The 18,460-nt window shown below is 37.9% G+C and overlaps 1 protein-coding gene across 3 annotated transcripts in view; it reads left to right on the forward strand.

The window, feature by feature from the left end:
- Nucleotides 1-18,460, forward strand: part of lrrtm4l1 (leucine rich repeat transmembrane neuronal 4 like 1) — a 58,590-nt gene that overhangs the window by 16,252 nt on the left and 23,878 nt on the right. Inside the window, exons 2-3 of one of the 3 annotated variants that reach the window (XM_005725618.1) lie at nucleotides 1,353-2,983; nucleotides 4,422-4,590. In XM_005725618.1, coding sequence (XP_005725675.1) covers nucleotides 1,353-2,983; nucleotides 4,422-4,463 — 1,673 coding nt within the window. In that variant the 3' untranslated portion in view covers nucleotides 4,464-4,590. Of the gene's footprint in view, nucleotides 1-1,352; nucleotides 3,097-4,421; nucleotides 4,591-18,460 lie in introns of those variants that run through there. The other 2 variants (XM_005725617.1, XM_013908908.1) reach the window with 2 other exon arrangements.

An 18,460-nucleotide genomic window follows, 5' to 3' on the forward strand; every position in this document is an offset into this window, starting at 1 on the left:
GACTCAGAATGTGTTAGGACAGTGATACATCTTTAAACATACAGCCGAATCTGAAATCAAGGTCTGCCTGTCAGCATTGATATGAAGGTGTGTTTACATAATTTGAGTGGTGTGGACTTGTTTTGGTTGTCTTGCTGAATGTCCAAAAAATGTGCCAAGATCTAAGATCAGCTTTAAAACTTGGACAATCGCTGCATTTGCATGGCAGATGAGGCTGCCACTGAAGCAACAGGCAGCAGTTGTGCTAAGGCCATGTTGATAGGCTGCACAAGGTCTTAAGGTCCTATATAAAAGACCTGAGATACTATAGTCTAATGCAGGGGTGGGCAACTCCAGGCCTTGAGCGCCAGTGTCCTGCAGGTTTTAGATATCACCCTGGGTCAACACACCTGAATTAAATGATTAGTTCATTACCAGGGCTTTGGAGAACTTCAAGACATTTTCAGGAGGTAGCCATTTGAATCAGCTGTGTTGGATCAAGGACACATCTAAAACCTGCAGGACACTGGCCCTCGAGACCTGGAGTTGCCCACTCCTGGTCTAATGGTATTGTAAATGATTCAGAGCCATTTGACAGAACAAATGTCATGTAGGGTGTATGAAATCATGGAAGCTTTTTTTTATTCAAAACAACTTGATGAGGGCTAATACTTATTCTGAGAAAATATCTCTTTTACATCATCCTGTAAACCTAAAATGCTGCACATTTAAGCACATCTGGTTACTTAATCAGATGTGTATATTTTTTTATCATGCTGTTATCGTCCTTGAGAAGTCTGTTCAGAATATTCATTTATGAGTAGAACTATATGTCAGTTAGTGTATTTCTTTTAAGAAACCATTGTCATTTGTTGGTTACGTAGAACCACTGTCCCAACTGTGTGTTAGGTCATGACATGACTGGCGGGTTTTTGTAAATATGATTCTTTTCATGACATAATGTAAAGAAAAAGAATGTAAAGATAAGTCATAAAGATACTTAAATAAGGGCCAATCTCAACAGAAACAGAAAAGTACCACTGCTGAATGATAAACTATTTAGATCACTAAAGAAATAATTTAAACAAACAAACAAAAAACCTACAATTTAAAAAAACATTATATTTACCAGTCTCGAATTTTGAGATCTTTGTAGAAGAGATTTTATATTTAAGTCGTTTTCAATGCATGTATAAAGCTGTTGTTGCACCAGCCCAAGCAACACATTGCTGACTTTGCATGGTAAATCAGTAATAATACTTCTTAGTCCTTTTTGTTTGACAGCAGGAATACTTTGAAATTGTAAATATAACTTGATCACCATTCAAATCTTTACGTTTTTCTCTGTATCTCTTTCTCCTAATGTTTTGTAGGTCCATTGCTGTGTGAAGGACGACTGACACACCTCCTCTTCCCTTTGCTTCTTCTCTTGCGGGCTCCCCTGTTATTCAGTTTTGGTGAGCGAACATGCCCTAATAGCTGCCGATGTGAGGGAAAAACTGTCCATTGTGATTCATCTGGATTTTTAGATGTTCCAGAAAACATCTCAGTAGGCTGCCAGGGCCTTTCCCTGCGATACAATGAACTGCATACGCTGCTACCATATCAGTTTGCTCACCTCAGCCAGCTTCTCTGGATCTACTTAGACCACAATCAGATTTCAGTTGTTGACAGTCGAGCATTCCAGGGGGTCCGCAGACTCAAAGAGCTCATTCTGAGCTCCAACAGGATTACAGCCCTACACAATTCAACATTTCATGGAATTCCAAATCTTCGAAGTCTGGACTTGTCCTACAACAAATTAGAAAATCTACAGCCCGGTCAATTCCATGGCTTACGAAAACTACAAAACCTTCACCTACGCTCCAATGGTCTCTCCAACATCCCAATTCGAGCATTTCTGGAGTGTCGAAGTTTGGAGTTTCTGGATTTGGGTTACAATCGAATCAAAGCTCTTACCCGCACAACTTTTCTGGGTCTACAGAAGCTGATGGAGTTACATCTGGAACATAACCAATTCTCTCGGATCAACTTTTTTTTGTTTCCACGTTTAGCCAACCTAAGATCACTTTATCTGCAGTGGAATCGAATTAGGGTGGTCAACCAGGGTCTGCCATGGACATGGTATACACTGCAGAAGCTTGATCTGTCTGGAAATGAAATTCAGACTCTGGACCCAGCTGTGTTTCACTGCTTGCCCAACCTGCAAGTCTTAAACCTGGAATCCAACAAGCTGTCCAATGTGTCTCAGGAGGCAGTGTCAGCGTGGATCTCACTGACCTCAATAAGTCTTGCTGGCAATATCTGGGATTGTGGAACTGGAATATGCCCACTTGTTGCTTGGTTGAGAAATTTTCGGGGTAGTAAAGACACAACAATGATATGCAGCAGCCCAAAGTATCTCCAGGGAGAAAAAGTCATGGATGCTACAAGGAGCCATGGTATTTGTGAGGAAACCGATTACATTCTGACTGAAACACCTTCACCAACATCAGAGCTCATTTCGGAAGCCACTGCCGAACCAACCTTTGGCCCCACAAGTGGCATTCCACCTATGCCACCGACCAGTACCTTTGGTCCTCTCCCACCATTTAGACCTCGACCCATTCCTCATCCTACCTTTCCCGGGCATATGAGCAAAGATCCCAGAGACTCAGTGGTTCGCCCTCGACCCACTCACATACCACCCCCAGAGATAGAGCACATGACTCTGCACAAAGTGGTTGTGGGCAGCGTAGCACTCTTCTTCACCATGTCATTAATCTTGACAGTTTTTTATGTTTTGTGGCGGCGCTACCCAGGTGCAACCAGGTTGCTGCAGCAGAGATCCATGGTGGGACGGAAGCGTCGCAAAAAGAGTCCAGAGCCAGAACAGAACCTCAGCTCCCAGCTCCAAGAGTATTACATGAGCTACAATCCTGCTGCAACACCGGAAGCATTGGAGGTGCTAGGCAATGGCACTGGTTCCTGCACTTGCACAATTTCTGGCTCCAGGGAGTGTGAGGTATGATCGATCGCATCAGCCTAAAAATAAAAACTCAAAATCAAAATACAAGACTCAACAGAGAGGTAAATCCTTTATCAAGTATGTACTGTAAAAACACTAATCACAGTAAAGCACCCTTAACTCTTCATTTAAAGCACGCTTGACTCCAAATGTTAGATGTCTCCAATTATTCCAGTTTTTTATTTTGAAACCGACTCTAAAGGGGAAAATACAAAACAGCTAATCTGATCTGATCTAGGAAAAGAAATCTACATCATGGTCTCAGAGGACTGCATTAACACAATAATTAATGCATGCATAATTTTTTGTTCTCTGAATTATATTGGTTATGGCTTTAATTACCATTCTTTTGCTTGGAATTTATCTTTGTATCACTGGTTATCTGGATGATCTTTTCAAAGCTACCCTTTTGAAAATGTTCTTCATGGTATGTAGACTTGAAAGCACAGGGAATAATTGGAAACTGTCTAACTAATTTGTAGACACTACTCCACATTAGCATTGCATGGCTTAGATGTTTTAAAGCTTTTGGTTTGCGTGTTTGGAGGAGTGAGAATGATGTGTTTCTGTGTGCGTGTATGTGGACTAATGCATAAATGTGTGCCTACATAATTAATTTTTCTATTGAAAAATGCCAAATATACTATATTTAGCATCTATTAAGGTAAAATGGCAAGGGTCTACGAAGTGCAATGCTGTTAAGTAAGAATTTGGTAGTTTTGCTGTCATAAAGTGAGAGCAGCTGATCAATACTAGATAGGCAATATATTAGAACATAAAGTTCAAATATATTGCCTATCGTCAGCTGAACATCCATTATAGATGTCTAAAGTTGATGATCTGCACTGAGTGTGTCTGGCGCACTGCATGCCTCCTCACTTGAGGAAATTTATGTTAATCTGCATAGAGGGGAGGCACTATGGTAATCCCAAAGCTTATGATATGGCTTAAATGAGGATCCCTCTGCTCTGGTAAGGAGTGAATGTATAAACCATTGTAATTACAACCACAAACATGAAGACATGTCTAATTTTGGGACGGAAATTTTACCTTTCAAAGTAATGACTGCACACCTGTGTGTTTTTCACCAATGGGCCCAAGATAGTTTAAGTAAATTAAAATACTTAAAATATTTTTGTCTAAATATTTTATTTTAAATGTGATTGATTTCAATTAAATTGAAAAAAGGGAGAATTGGAGGATACAATACATCAAAATAATAGTTTTTTCTCTAGTTATCCTAACTCATATTCAAACTTTGTGGGTTCTAATGTGAAAGAGGCTCACTGAGCAAAATGTTTAATTTTGAAATTTAAATTGTTAGGTACTATTCATTTTTACTTGAGCTATAAACTTAATTTTCTCACATTGTGAAGTTATAATATAATAAGTAAATGTCAGTAAGAAAATATATATATTTTTTCCTTCCCTGTAGGTGAAGTCAGCATTACAGATGTGGGGAGGTCGAATGAATTAAAGCAGGTCAACCAAATCACCTAATCAAATCAGCCTGTTCCATATACTCTAAGACGTAACTCACTTGATATTGACAATGGAGCAGGTCCAGCTTTTAACATTTTACATCAACAGTAAAATTGTTTTCAATCTCCTACTTGCAGTTATAGCAGTATTTTTATTCCAGTTTTCCTCATGACATATGTTTACAAGGACATATTGACAGTTACAATGGTAGCTGGTTTGCTTTCATGATTCACTTTCATGATATTGGGCTATTGTAGAGTTCAGTCATAATGCACTGCATTATGATCGAATGGATAATGTCAGCAGTAACGATAAAGAGAAATGTACGAGGATTAAATTGATTTCAAGTGCTCCCAAGGTTTAAAAAAAAAAAAAGGTGTGTGTGTTAAAATGACATGTACTTATATACAGAATAAACAAATGGCGATCAGTTTCATGCATAGATTTTTGTGAGCAAAGCAGCTAATCAAGTAGTCTGACTTCAAGGATGAATGAAGGAGCACTTCAAAGATGCAGTCCAGTGGTTAAGGGGTGAAACTAATGTCAAATCTAAAGCCAATTAGGATGCTATTCATCCAGAGGGTTATGGCTTCTTTCAAAAATTCTCCACTTCCCCTTTGGTGCTTATTCAGTTTCAATTACAAGATGTCTTGGTGGCATAGAGGAGGTGTTTTGATATCTCTTTCCCAAAGCTTGTAATATTTGCTGAAGAAAGCTCAATTTTGTGCAATGAGCCATAGCTTGAATGGATGTTTGCCCCTAAACTTTACTAGTACCCCAAAACTACGCCAATTGAAAACTCTTAAAAGAAACATACCTTTGCTTTTGCAAATAGAGAATCAGATGCCAGATTACACCTGGGTTTGACCAATGCTAATCTACCCTCCAGAGATCAGAAACACAGCTGTATAGCTTTTCTCTGCTCTGAATAAATGAATCTGGGGCTCATCAGTTGCAAATGAAAACCAGCCAATAAAAGGTATCTTGCTCACTTGCATACTATGAAGGTTTTTTAAGCATTGCTTACCCTGCTACAAGGCCAAGCATCCAACACGCATTTACGCTGAACAAAGGACATTATGTTAAATGTACATATCTTTAGGCCGATTTTATTCAGTGGAGTATTTGCAGGTTTTTTTTGAACAAGGATGTTATTAACTTTTCACTGTAGAGAATAATGTGGGAAAACAAACTCAGTTAATAAAGTTAATTCTCACTTTCAAAATCCTACTTGGAATTTGGTAAAAAGCATTTAGATTAATAGTTTTTTGGGCTTTTTTTCATTGTTTTGTTTTTATAGATGTATTCAAATTCCAAAGAAGTCCATAACATCAGAGTTAGGTTCTTTGTAAAGAATTGAAAAAATGAATGTCTTTTACAGATAAAAAAAGTATTGTATACTTCATTTGAAAAGATTAAGAGATCTATATTTGTACAGTGTCTTGTGACTGCTGTGTTAGTCACCAGCACACAGCTTGACTCCAGTTTGATACAAACAAAAGCAATGCTCTGATTCTCTTTTAACTGCAAATATTTCTGTAGCAATCAGTGTCAGTGTAAGTATTGTTTCTCTCCACATAACCATAATCCAAATCTCATCATCTCAAAAACGATCTTTCCTTTTCAACATCACTGACGGTGTCTACAGTAGTTTGCTTGGGGGCGTTCTACACTGTTGCCTATTTCAGCCGTTTAATAATTGAGAAGCTGGTGTCAGCCTGGTTTAGTTTGATGAAAGTGCCATCTTGCTGGCTGTGCCTTTCATTACGGCTGTGTGCAACGCCAGCAGTCCCTTTTGGGTGGCAATGGGGACGAACAAAAGCTAGCACAACACATTTACTCTGGTGTGGCTAGAATTCGGTGAGGTATTCTGACTGACACGGCCCAGCAGGAGACAAGTCGATGTCTTTTTTACTTACATCCTAAAGATTTTGAGGCAAGAAACTCAACACTTAAAAGCCTGTGCAGCTCCAGTGGTTTGGGGGTTTTTTTTGGGGGGGGGTTTCACAGGTTGAGGTTAGCTGCAGTTACGCATGGCGTTTGCTGAGATCACCAAAATGGATCAGTAATACACCATGTACAGAATTCAAATATGGGCAGGTCTCTCATGTAGGAGTTGTGGAAAATTTACAGCTATTGGAGAAAAAAAAAAACAGCTTTAGACATGGTGCCTAAATGATTGCAAGCATTACCACAAATAGAAATGAAACACGGCTTATTTCAGGAAGCTCATATGTGTGGGTATACTCTGCTATTCGAGATCCACAACTATCATCCTATTCATCTTATTAAAACTTCCCTTGAAGCTTTAATAAGCCCTGGTAGGCCTATTGACTCATTGTTTCTATACCAAAATAGTGATGTTCATGAATCTTCAAAATAGTGAATGCTGAAGTTTAATTTACATAATAGCATTACATTAACAGGCGGCATGAAGTTTAAAGCATAAATGGGTGACTCTTTTAAATATTAGAATGATAATCTTTGCCTTCTGATTCATTTTGTTGCTGATGACATTCGGTTGGCAACACAGTGCTGTATTTCATTGTAGATGGGTTCAGCTACTTTGAAACATTGGAAAAATTGGAATAGTCTTTGTTATAACACTGAATATGTTTCAATCGCATTTTTATATTTCTAAAATTATTTTCTAAATCTTTGGAATGCCTTTTAAATAATAAAAAATGATACCCCAGTTAATACACAATTTATTATAATTAAACTGAAAAAATCAATGTAATTTAAGAAACATATTTCTTTCTGTCAGCAGTAAAACAACTATTAACAAATTCTGTTATAAAGTGATATTGTGAAAGGTCAATTATACATATTTTGACATAGCTACAATTATAAGAAAAAGATAGTAGTAAAACATACGAGCATGGTTGCAGTGTGAGCATTACGTCATGCTGCTCAGCTCTGTGGCTATAATATAGCAGTGCACAGTTTGAACTCATTGTATTCAGTTTTGGTGTTGATAAAGTTGACAATTCTGCCCAGACAATGAAATTCACAGACTCTGTGTGTGAGCTATAATAACAGGTGAATTGGTTCATCTTGTTTTTTGTTTTTAAAGATGTTTTTGCTGCATTTCTTTTTAAGACTTCAAAGCATAAATTAACTTCATCTTGGGCTTGTTTGTGATCCTCGTACATGTTGACAGATTATTGAGTAGTACAAATTGTTACACATACCTATAGGGCAGTTAAAATAAATAATACTGGGATGCATATTTTGATCTTAAGAGCTCATTACATGTATTTTTGGTAAGCAGTTATAATGATTTTAATGTTGTACAGTATTGGTGTTGTATGTGTGTGGAAAGGCAATCATATGTGTTTAAAATACTGTTATAATAGCACGCTTTGACATAAACAGTCACTAAAACAGTTTAAGAAATCAACATGAGGTGAGTGATGTTTGATTGTCCCATAGGAGAAACTGAAAAAGTAGATTTGGCAGTTCATTCTCTCATTGGTCTTTCCTCAAGCGATCCCTGCTTCTGGGAGATACTGTGCTGGTATCCTACCCCCACCCTTTACGTTAACATGGCTTTGAAGAGAGGCGGGTGTTACACAGTCAGCCCCAGCGTACACTTTGCATGTCCCCTGGCTAATTTCCCCTCTAGTCCCGTTCCACTTGACAGGCGTTCTTCCAAAAACCATTTAGAAGAACACTTTCATTTTCCGCTCTCTCTCCCCTTTACCTCATCAGCTCTAAGGAACCATTAAGAGCTTAAGTGCAAGCAGGCATACACTACTGAGAAAGATCTCAATGAATATACAGTAAGTCTCACACCCCTGATTCCAGTTTAGTCATTTGCTCCCTCACTTCCCCTCCTGCCCCAAATTCTCCCTTGCAGGCACTAAAACAGCTTTTAATATGTGCATCATGCAATCCTCTCCGGTCTTACATTATTAAATTCATCATTTCTGTGATCGAGCAAGATAGAGTTTAAAGTAACTGAATTATTAAGAGTTTTTTTTGGTCTATAGTAAGCTTTCTGTCTTGTTTTCTCTTGTTTTTTAAACTTTCTGTGTCTTATGCTCCAGAGAGCAAGATCCTGCTGCTCCTGTCAGCCAATAACTGAACCTCTTTTAATGGAAACAGAGGGCTAATGAGGGAGCGATATATATTTCTGGCTGCACGGCCCAAGTATTTTTCCAGTTGACATAACACAGAGAAACTGCAAAACATCTTACTTTATCATCATTTAAAATGGCGGACAGTTGGAACAGCTGCTTGTATGACAATGCCAAGATGTCCCTTGGTGAGAAGTATTTCCACTTCTTCGGTGCAACAAACCTCTTAGCCCTCTCAGAGGGACAATTTCATGCCCTCTTCCCTCGATTGCTGGGTCATCCTCAAAAGAACTCCCAGGAAGGTTGTGCTGGATGATGATGCATGTACTAAAATGTAGACGTGATTCTGCACCCTAGGCACTCCCTCCTATCTCACATGAAGAGATGCAGTCATACATACACAACACAAACCCCGGTGAGTGGTGTATTCTTAGCAGCTTCTGGAGCCTGATTTGGCCCTGGAGCTAAGACAAATAAGGATCTTCTGTTTTACTGGATATCACACCAAAAACAGAGAGGAGATTCTATAGTATATTTTTTTGAACAGTTTTTAGACTGAAAAGGGGAAAACAGCTCAGTGGCACCTTATATAAAAGATCCACCTCCGCGTTTGCCCTAAATTGAATTTTCTAATCTGCTACCTGCCCCCCTCCTCTCCCTTCTTCTTGCCGTTGGCTTTGGCAGCCACTGTATACTTCATCCTCAGATAACAGTAGCATCAACCTACCCACCTCACTTGTTCTGTCAAAAACACACAAACATCTTGTTTTGCTTCAGTCTTAATAACTTCAAAGCTGGCACATGTACACACACGTACTAAAATGTGCAGATACAAAAATGAGAATAAGGATAACTCACTATGTCATCACATTCACTGCAGAGACAGGTCAAAAAAGATATTAACATATATAACTAGACACACTGACACAGGTAAATTGTGTAGTAATTATGCATTTGATGTTAGTAAAGCAACTGACAAATGTAGCAAGGATAAAGAAAATAAAGGTAGGAAAAAAAAAGGTAAGGAACTTGCAACAAATGTTTCTGGCCATTCTTGAACTGTAATAGCAGGCAGTCTGACCTCTGCGACACGTATGTTAAGTTAGTAAGCAACAGCAAAAAAATAGGTGAATAAACATATATTGAACCTCTGTCTTAATGTGACACTCATATGTCATATGCGTTTCATACCATTTACTGCCTTAAACTGAATCAATCAATAGATCAAAAATGAATGGGCAGTTCTTGTCACCTTCATAGTCAGCAGGATTTATTTCAACAACACCCATCTAGTCGAGAGCGTGTCTGTTTCATGCCAGAAGCCACAAAACCTCATTAAGTGTCATCACACAAAAAAGGGGATTTCTTTTTCTTTTCTTTTTTTTTTTTTTAAATGAAACTAACTTCTTAAAAAATTTAATATTACTTAAAATTAAGCCACACAGTATGAAATTAACTTCAAAAATGAATCTACTTTGTATTGACTTTCCATTTGCCTGCAGTGCTAGTCTTGCAGAATACAGCAATTCATCTCCAGCACACTTCTTCATCCTGCTCTTATTTAATACAAGTAAATGGGTGTAAATGGGTGTGGAAGACAGTGCCCTAAAGCTAGTGAAGCAATAAGATCTTTGTGTGATTGGCTAAGTAGTTAATAAACAACTCACGTAAGACGTTGTCCTTGCTTTTTATTGCTGATACTCTTAGTAGTTTTTAACCAGAAACTTTTATCCGCTATTCTCCATTCTTTGAAGAAACAATGGTGTGTTGAGAAAAGATTTTCAAATTAAGTAGGAATGCTGGGATGTGGGATAAAGTGTGTTGCCTTCAGTTGAGATTTTTCTCAATTGTATTTGAGACGGTTTTCTTTGCAGCATTGTGCGGCTGAACAAAACTCCAGCAATAACCTAGCATGCAAATGCCAAGATGGAGAAATGCATATGGTTTGTTGGGATGAGACTGCTGATTCTTCATATTAGGTTTAGCAGAATACATTTACTCAGGTAGAGAATTATGAAGTGCAGTAAATACATGTGTCTTTCTACCAAACAGTGTGGCGAGGAGTGGTAGTAGCACAAAATCCACATGTACATTTATGATTTCAGCTTAATGCAAATACCAGTATGGAAACATTGTCATTCACAAGGGTATCAAATACTCACATTTTCAAAGCCAGTAGCATCAGACTGATATTAACAAGGTTTCCTTTGGTATTGGTGTCTTGATCAGGCTGAGTGTTGGCTATATTAAAGTTCAACATTCCAAGGGCACTGCTAGTTATAGGTTAACTGGCTAAGTTAACTCACTGAGTTAATCCAGGGAAAATGGTACAGCCAGTGCAATGCACACCAGTGTCGAAGGACAAAAAAAAAAAGTATGATATTTCAGACTGGACCAAAGCAGCAGACCAAACGTCCACTGCAGGGCCTAAATATGCTGTACTTTATGGAGCTGATTCTTTTTTCTTCTCCATGATGATCCTTGTAATCGTCTTTCAAACCCTCACAATGAATCTTTACTCATTAGTTGGAGCCCTGTAGTGTAGCATTCTAATTCTGCAGGGAATAAGCATCCACAACTATCTTCCCATTTGTCTTATTAAAACTTCCCTTGTAGCACCTTTTGATTCCTCATTGCTGTTTTATTTCCAGCATTTGAGTTTAGAAAATGTGAGAAAATAAAGGCTGAAGGAAGTCGGCTGGAATGAAAATGTGGAACAAGGAGGCACTATGCCATTTGTGCTATTTATATCATTAAGAGGTTGGTGGCTAATGTGCAGCCAGGCAAGGAATCCCATGAAATCACCTCTATGTGGGAAGAGCATGGCTGTAGTAGCATAAGAGGGTTTACAGCAATGACCGGTGTAACCTGACAAGCTGTCTGCGCTAGACAGACTGTACCCTATGAACCTTGAAACTGTGTGAAGGTAGTTTAGTCATAAAAAATACTTCGTTGTTCTCTTCAAAAGACATAGGTTAGAGTAATTAATTGTGTGTCAATAGTTTGAACTGCACAATGCTTTTTGGTTATGAAATCTCAAAGAGTTATTTTGGGCTCCAAGGCCTATCAGGTAAAAATAAAAAAAATCACCAATTCAAACGGTTTTACATACATTTTTTAAAGTAAGTACAATATTATTTTTGCCTTCTTTATGCATTGCTTATATAATAAGGATCAAATAGGACTGCAACCTTTGTGCAGAACTGGGGGGGTATTGTTTTTTCTTTTTTGTGTGTGTTTTTGTGTGTGTGTGAGAGTGTGTGTGTGTGTGTGAGTGTGTGTGTGTGTGTGTGTGTGTGTGTGTGTGGGTGGGGGGGGTTCTCTCCTTTTGCTCCTTCAGTTCAGTTGCGCAAAGTTGCTGGTTCTTTCTCTACAAATGTTTAAATCATTAAAGTGTGGTTTCCTAAAGGGAACAGAAACATTTGTGGAGATCACATATTTTTAAATGGCTCCCTATAGGCACAATTTTCTTTTTGAAAATCCACATCCACCCATGAAAAAAGCATGTCTTAGTAGACCAGAATAATGCTGCCTGAAGTGCCTTTTCTACTCAAAGTGACCCGTGCTAGTTTAAAAGGTTTAAATAAAATACCTATAGCCTACCTCACACACCTCTTACATTTATGTTGCCCTGTGCTTTCTATGAGTAATGGCTGCATGGCTACTGTTTGTAATAAATTTTGCTACTTAATTAAATTATCACTAATTGATCTTGCATATTATCTGAAGACATCCTCTGTGTGAACAAATTAATCCCACTTCCCGTCATTATATTGCTGTTTCCATGGTCCTGTGGTGCACCCTGTGTGACTGTGTCTTATAACAGGGTGAAATGGCACTTGGTAGGTTAAATCGTGACTCAAAAATGGCTGTAGGTTATCTGTCTCTCCGTGTTACCCATGTGAGTAGTGACCTGTGGTTGGTGAGCCCTGCCTCTTTCCCAGTGTCAGTTAGGCACAGCGACTCCATGACTTTGAGGATGACTGGAGCTATGGAGCTATTTTTATTTATTTATTTTTATCTAATTACACGCATGCATTATAACTGCATTTTCTTCCTCATTGTATTGATTTAGCACGGGTCCATTTTGACATGATAGCATCACACACCACCTACAGCTTTGTCATATACACTTCTTAACACTTTAAAAATGCATCAGATCTCAATAGAAAAAACCCCAAAACAAGACAAAAAAAACATGCTGAATATCTGTCTATCCTGATATAGACCGGGTAGCGTGTTAGGAATGAAAGGATGCCACATCGTTTAATGAAAATAAAACGTGCCTGTATCCATGCCTCACAATGTTGTGGCATGCTCCTAATGAGATGACGGACAGTGTCATGGAGGATATCCTCCCAGATCTGTTCCAGGCAGTCACTGAGCTCCCGGACAGTCTGAGGTGCAAGCTGGTGGTGTCAGATGTGATGGAACAAATGTCCCAGAGGTGTTCTGCTGGAGCTTGGGGGCCTGACAATGGTTTAAATTCCTTCATCCTCCAGGGACTGCCTGCTTTCATGTCTGTAACATGTTCTCAGGGGGAACCCTGCTTATGACTTTTTTTGATCAGACATTCACACCAGTGGCTTGCTAAAAGTAACTTTGTAGTCCTCCATCAAAGTTAATGCTATACTTCCCTGATGGGTTGAGGACCTTCTATGGCCCTGTCCAGCTCTTCTACAGTAACTGCCTATCTCCTGGACTCTCCTGCATTATTAGTGGTGATCATTTTTGGATAAGAATGTGTAAAGTTTTATATTCTGGTTCATAATATAATATACATTCAAGTTTTGTTAAATGTCACATTGAAGCTGTCATTTATTAACTGCTGAGTATGACACTGTCACTAGTAGTTGCATTTGGAGTGCTACTTGCACTTTTGCACCCTCTGGCAAGTGTCAACAGCCACTTCAGTAGAAAAAAGGGGAAAGGAAAACAATATCTCCTGTAGCTGTTTGGCAGTTCGTCAGGATAAAATCTTATTATGTCAGACAGTCAAAAGTGATTTGGAACATGTGAACATGTTTTGCATAAAACAAAAAGAAAAAAACACAACAATGTCGTAATGAATTAACTAAGCTAAAATACCCGGTAGTAAAAGGAATAATAGCCAAATTCCTACTATATTTAGATGCATTTAAATTTCTGCGGCCTGCTCTTACTATTAGAGACTTTTTTTTTTTGTATTAAACAAATTTTGTCACGGTTGATTAAGGCTCTGAAGTGAGGAAAGTAATGATGGATAGATATGTTTGGCTTGTAAATAGTACATCTATTTTTGAAAAATAGAGATAAAAATTATATGTCATCAAATTATGTATACCAATAGGAAATGACACGTAGGCTTTTTGATCGAAAGAACCACTGTAGATTCAGAGGAGGAAACGTGTATGAGTAATGCTTTCCCCTCTTTCAACAAGTACCAAAAATATAACTGAATGAGACACCATTTACGCAGAGCCTGCTCCCATGTAATTTTGTTTTCTGCACTATCATGTTCAAATGCAAATGCCTACACAATATGGGAGTTTTTTTTCCAGAGTAGAAGGCATACATGAGTGAGAAGAAATACAGCTTGTTCTCTGAAATAGTGAATGGAGATAAATTTGAAATTTCGGCCCCATTACACTAGTCAGTTCAACTGAATTGTAGGGGTGATGAAATCACAATGAGATCTTCTTACACTTAAAGTATATTTGCAATAAGGCACATATGGTGCATGAATCTCAGATCGGAAATCACACATTTCACAAGACATTGCAGTCAGTCTTGAATACTTGGCAGCAATGTTCCCAAATCTGTTTAATAAGTTTACTCTTTACACATTAAAAGTTTAGCTGTGGTTTAGTAGCTAACAAATTGCATTCAAATGAGATACAATTTTTATTTTTTTTTATTTTTATTTTTATTTTTTTGTTCATTTCACAGGATCATGTCCACGTCCCATCCTCAGATATATACTAAATCCTTTAATCCAGGATCAGATAAGTACTACAATAGTTCAGTAGACCCATCATATGAATGTATGTCATTATATTTATCTTCTGATTATTGTATATTTTTCAGTAAAGTTAAATTTTGTTTCCTGGAGAAACTGATGCTTTAACCTGACACTAGACTGTGTCTCAAATCAACCTCAAACTATTTCCGTATATACTGAGGGAAAACACAGTTTAAGTCTCCCTTAATCTCAAACCTTACCTGGTCTCAAATCTTCATTTTATTTATACCAGTGCTTCCTAGAAATGGAACAGCTTCCCTATCTGCCTTAAAAGCATTGTGTGGTATATGGATATTAATAACTGATAGCCTGAGATGATTTAAAGTCATCTGACATAATCCTAAAATTAGCAAACTTTTTTTTATTTTTCCATATAAAATTCCAAAGATGAACATATTAGAAATTGCTGCTTTACACACCCAAAAATTAGAAATGAACGTCTTTCCTTTCATATCATGTGAAGACTTCTGTCAGTCTCTTAAATGTTAGTGCATCAAAAACATTCACAAAAAGAAGGCTTGGCATAAAAATGGAATAAACCACCCCAACCAATCTGTACCACATGATCACTTAGATCGTGATCACTTAGACTTAGTGATGGTTCTGTTATCTTTTAGGCATGTGTGACCGTTAATGGAACTGGCACGCTGGCATTTATTGATGTTTATACTGCGGACAGTATCAACACAATGAATTCAGGGTTCTAAGCCAAGATTCAACATCAAAATTCAATGGACAATTTTCATCATTTACAAGACCATTAACTATAAACATAGGTTCATAGTAACCCAAGAGCTTGACAGTATCTGGCTGACCAGTCAGAGTAGGTCTTTGACTGGTCAGCCAATAATTAGATTACATTTACTTACCGAAGCATAAATCAAAGGCAAAGGGATCACACAACAAGCTGACTGTGACTACAGTGAAAGCATCGTTGAAGGTGTCTGCTGATGAAGGTCCACAATTTCACACAGCTGTAGAATCGAAAAGATTTTTCACAAATTTTTAAACATAGTTGTATATTGTGTATTTGTCCAATTACTTTTTAAAGCTCTAAACTTTGGGATTATGTGCTAAAAGGGCTCCCAAACAGTTCTTTCTATATTGAAAACTGCTCAAATTAAAGCAGAGACTTGACACTTGAATGTGCACTTCATTGTCTTATGTCAAAATTAATTTACCAAAGCACAGAGCCTGAATAGTACTGACAAGTGTACAGTCTGGAGTATAGCGCTGGGTAAGCGGTACAGAAAACCCTCCAACCATGATAGAAATCAATTACTGTAAACACTGCACATGCAGTATATAAACCATAGCAGTTTGGTATTATGGATAAACAATGGGGTGTTTGAAAGGCTTAAATTGAGTTGACTTATTTCTTTTTTACCTCTTATAAAATGAAACTGTACCACTGCCTAAACACAATACAATTAATCATCTAAAAAGGTTTTTATCATGATCATTACATTATGAAAGAGTCCATTTTAATTTACATCTTTGCCTCTTACTGATGCCAAAACCTCCCTTGTGTAACCGTTGGCCAAACTACTGTCCAGATGAAATAATTGAATAATAAAAGTGTTTACAACATCTCTATCATACTTAATCATATTAAAATGTATTGTATTGCATCAGACAGTCCTGACTTGAATTTCATTTACTCAGTGACTACAGATCATGATTCCCTATTAAAATATTTATTAAGTCAGTTTGTGAAGGAAACACAGAAGCAAATTACAGTTTCTCACATCTTCAGATTTAGAAATAATCTGTAAGACTGAGCAAAGGCTCAGGAGACTTGCTGCAGGACAGTTTTGCACCATATTACATGAACTCACATATACTGTTGGTTCCCTTGTGTCACTTTGCTAATGAGTTATTCACGCTTATAAAATGTTGATTAATTGAACGGTCTCTGACTACATAATAAAACACGTGAACTCTGATTCAGGGTGACTTTCTCCCTATATTAGTTATTGTTTCATTTCATGATAATATTTCATAAAGTGAGTCACTGCAGTCTTATTCCCAATGTAAAATAAATAAATGAAGGTCTAAAATAGGAAAATGGAAAACTGACCTCCCGTTCGTGTCACTCTTGCAGAAATCGATAATCACGATTGTAACCATGTTACCAAGATATGACCTAGACAAATACAAGTAAGATGGCATTGGGGAAGGACGAATTAATTTTTAATCAAACAAATGCAGAAACTTGGTTGTAAAAGCTGAGTGTTATAGAGAAGAACTAAGAAAATGCCATTTCTGAGATGAGAGGATCTGCGGGGAGCCAACATGACCAAAGAAGAGCCCCTGCATTTCTAGCGGGGTCCCAGAAGACGTGTGGGGAAAAACGGGGAGATTTTGATTTAAACACTGTACCTCCCAGTGCACAGCCAAACTGTGTGATCTAATAACATTAATTCTATGAGAAAATGTGTCAACTGTCAGTTGAGATTTTGCTGTAGTGTTCCTAATGATTATATCCGTGTCTGGTTTCATTAAGCCATTGTAGGCACTGCCGAGGGCTTGGGGACCCATGTATCTGGATCCACACTGCTGTACAAAAGTTTAAGATGTTCAGATTTTTACAATATGTAGCCTCATTTGGAAGGCATCTGATTTGCCTCAAGTGAATTTCGCAGTGTGGCTATGGTAGTAGGTTTAGAGTTTGTTGACTACTCTTAAGACTCCTGTATCATACAGTACAGCCTCAACAGAGACCTGGTCTCAACAATCTATTTGAACAGACAGAAGCAACAACAAGGCTTTTCTTCATAGATTAACTGGGAGATTAAACATTAACTCCAATTTAAGATTACCAAATTAACTATTATTAACCAAATTACCTATTAGCTCCACCAGTCTGAGAAGAGATATGGATTTTATGATGGCTGTAGATGCTTTTGCACAGAAATAAATGCTTGTTTGTGCAGCAAGACAGCCCACATTGTTACTGTGTGTTCATGACTGTTTAATAACTATTTGTCAGACTCTGTGTTTGACATGTTTTTAGACTTTTAGTGTGGGAATCAGTGACAGCTGATAGAGCAGCAGACTGATGGCTTTGGTGGGAATATGTATCATGTTTTCTTAGAATTCTCTAGAGAGGGGGAAAAAAGATTGCCTTTTAGCGATGCTGTTTGGCTGATTGTGCTTATTAAATCCTGCATTGATACATTCATTTGTAGTGAAACTCTACCAGTTTAACTGCACTCATCTCTGCTTAGGTTTTGGATTAATGCAGAACACCTGGCCGATATCCAGTATCTGGTACATTTTAACGAAAGAGGACTGAGTAGTTAGGTTGATGCTAACATTAAACTCAGGTAATTTCTCTACTTATAAAGCTAACATCCCTGATACAGATAATAGATGGTTTTCCTACCTCATCTTCAACTGATATCCTGTTAGACATCCTTGTGCTCATCCCTAGCCCCAAGGCTTTAAGCATTTTACTGAGGTAAAGATGGGTTTAGTACACAAAAAAAAGAGTAGACCAAGGTAAAAAAGAATGAGACAGAACTGTGTCAAATATATGGGGAAGCTAAGACTAATAAACTGCTGGAACTGTAAGAATATATCCAATGATTGGACAGAGGTATGGGGGAAAATGCAGTTTAAATATACAGGGGAGACAGTTGCACACATGTGCAACGTGCTAGGGTGGAGTAGGCAGTGATGCAGGAAGGTGGCACAGGAGGGCAGTAAGTAGGGAGAGTTAGGAATCATGCCAAGCCTTCACATTATGGCGTTATTTTTGTGCCACTATTCTGAGCACACGTTAAAAAAAAATGGTGAGCGCACGTACAAAAAATTTGCAGGTGCAAGTCAAGTGTTGCATTTTGAGGAGAAATTTATTTCAAGCGAAGAAAAGCTAAATTTGAGTGAACAACATTCATTGCTGCA

The sequence above is a fragment of the Pundamilia nyererei genome, unplaced genomic scaffold (assembly GCF_000239375.1).
Source record: "Pundamilia nyererei isolate P.nyererei 1_Seehausen unplaced genomic scaffold, PunNye1.0 scaffold00016, whole genome shotgun sequence".
Lineage (NCBI taxonomy): Eukaryota > Metazoa > Chordata > Actinopteri > Cichliformes > Cichlidae > Pundamilia > Pundamilia nyererei.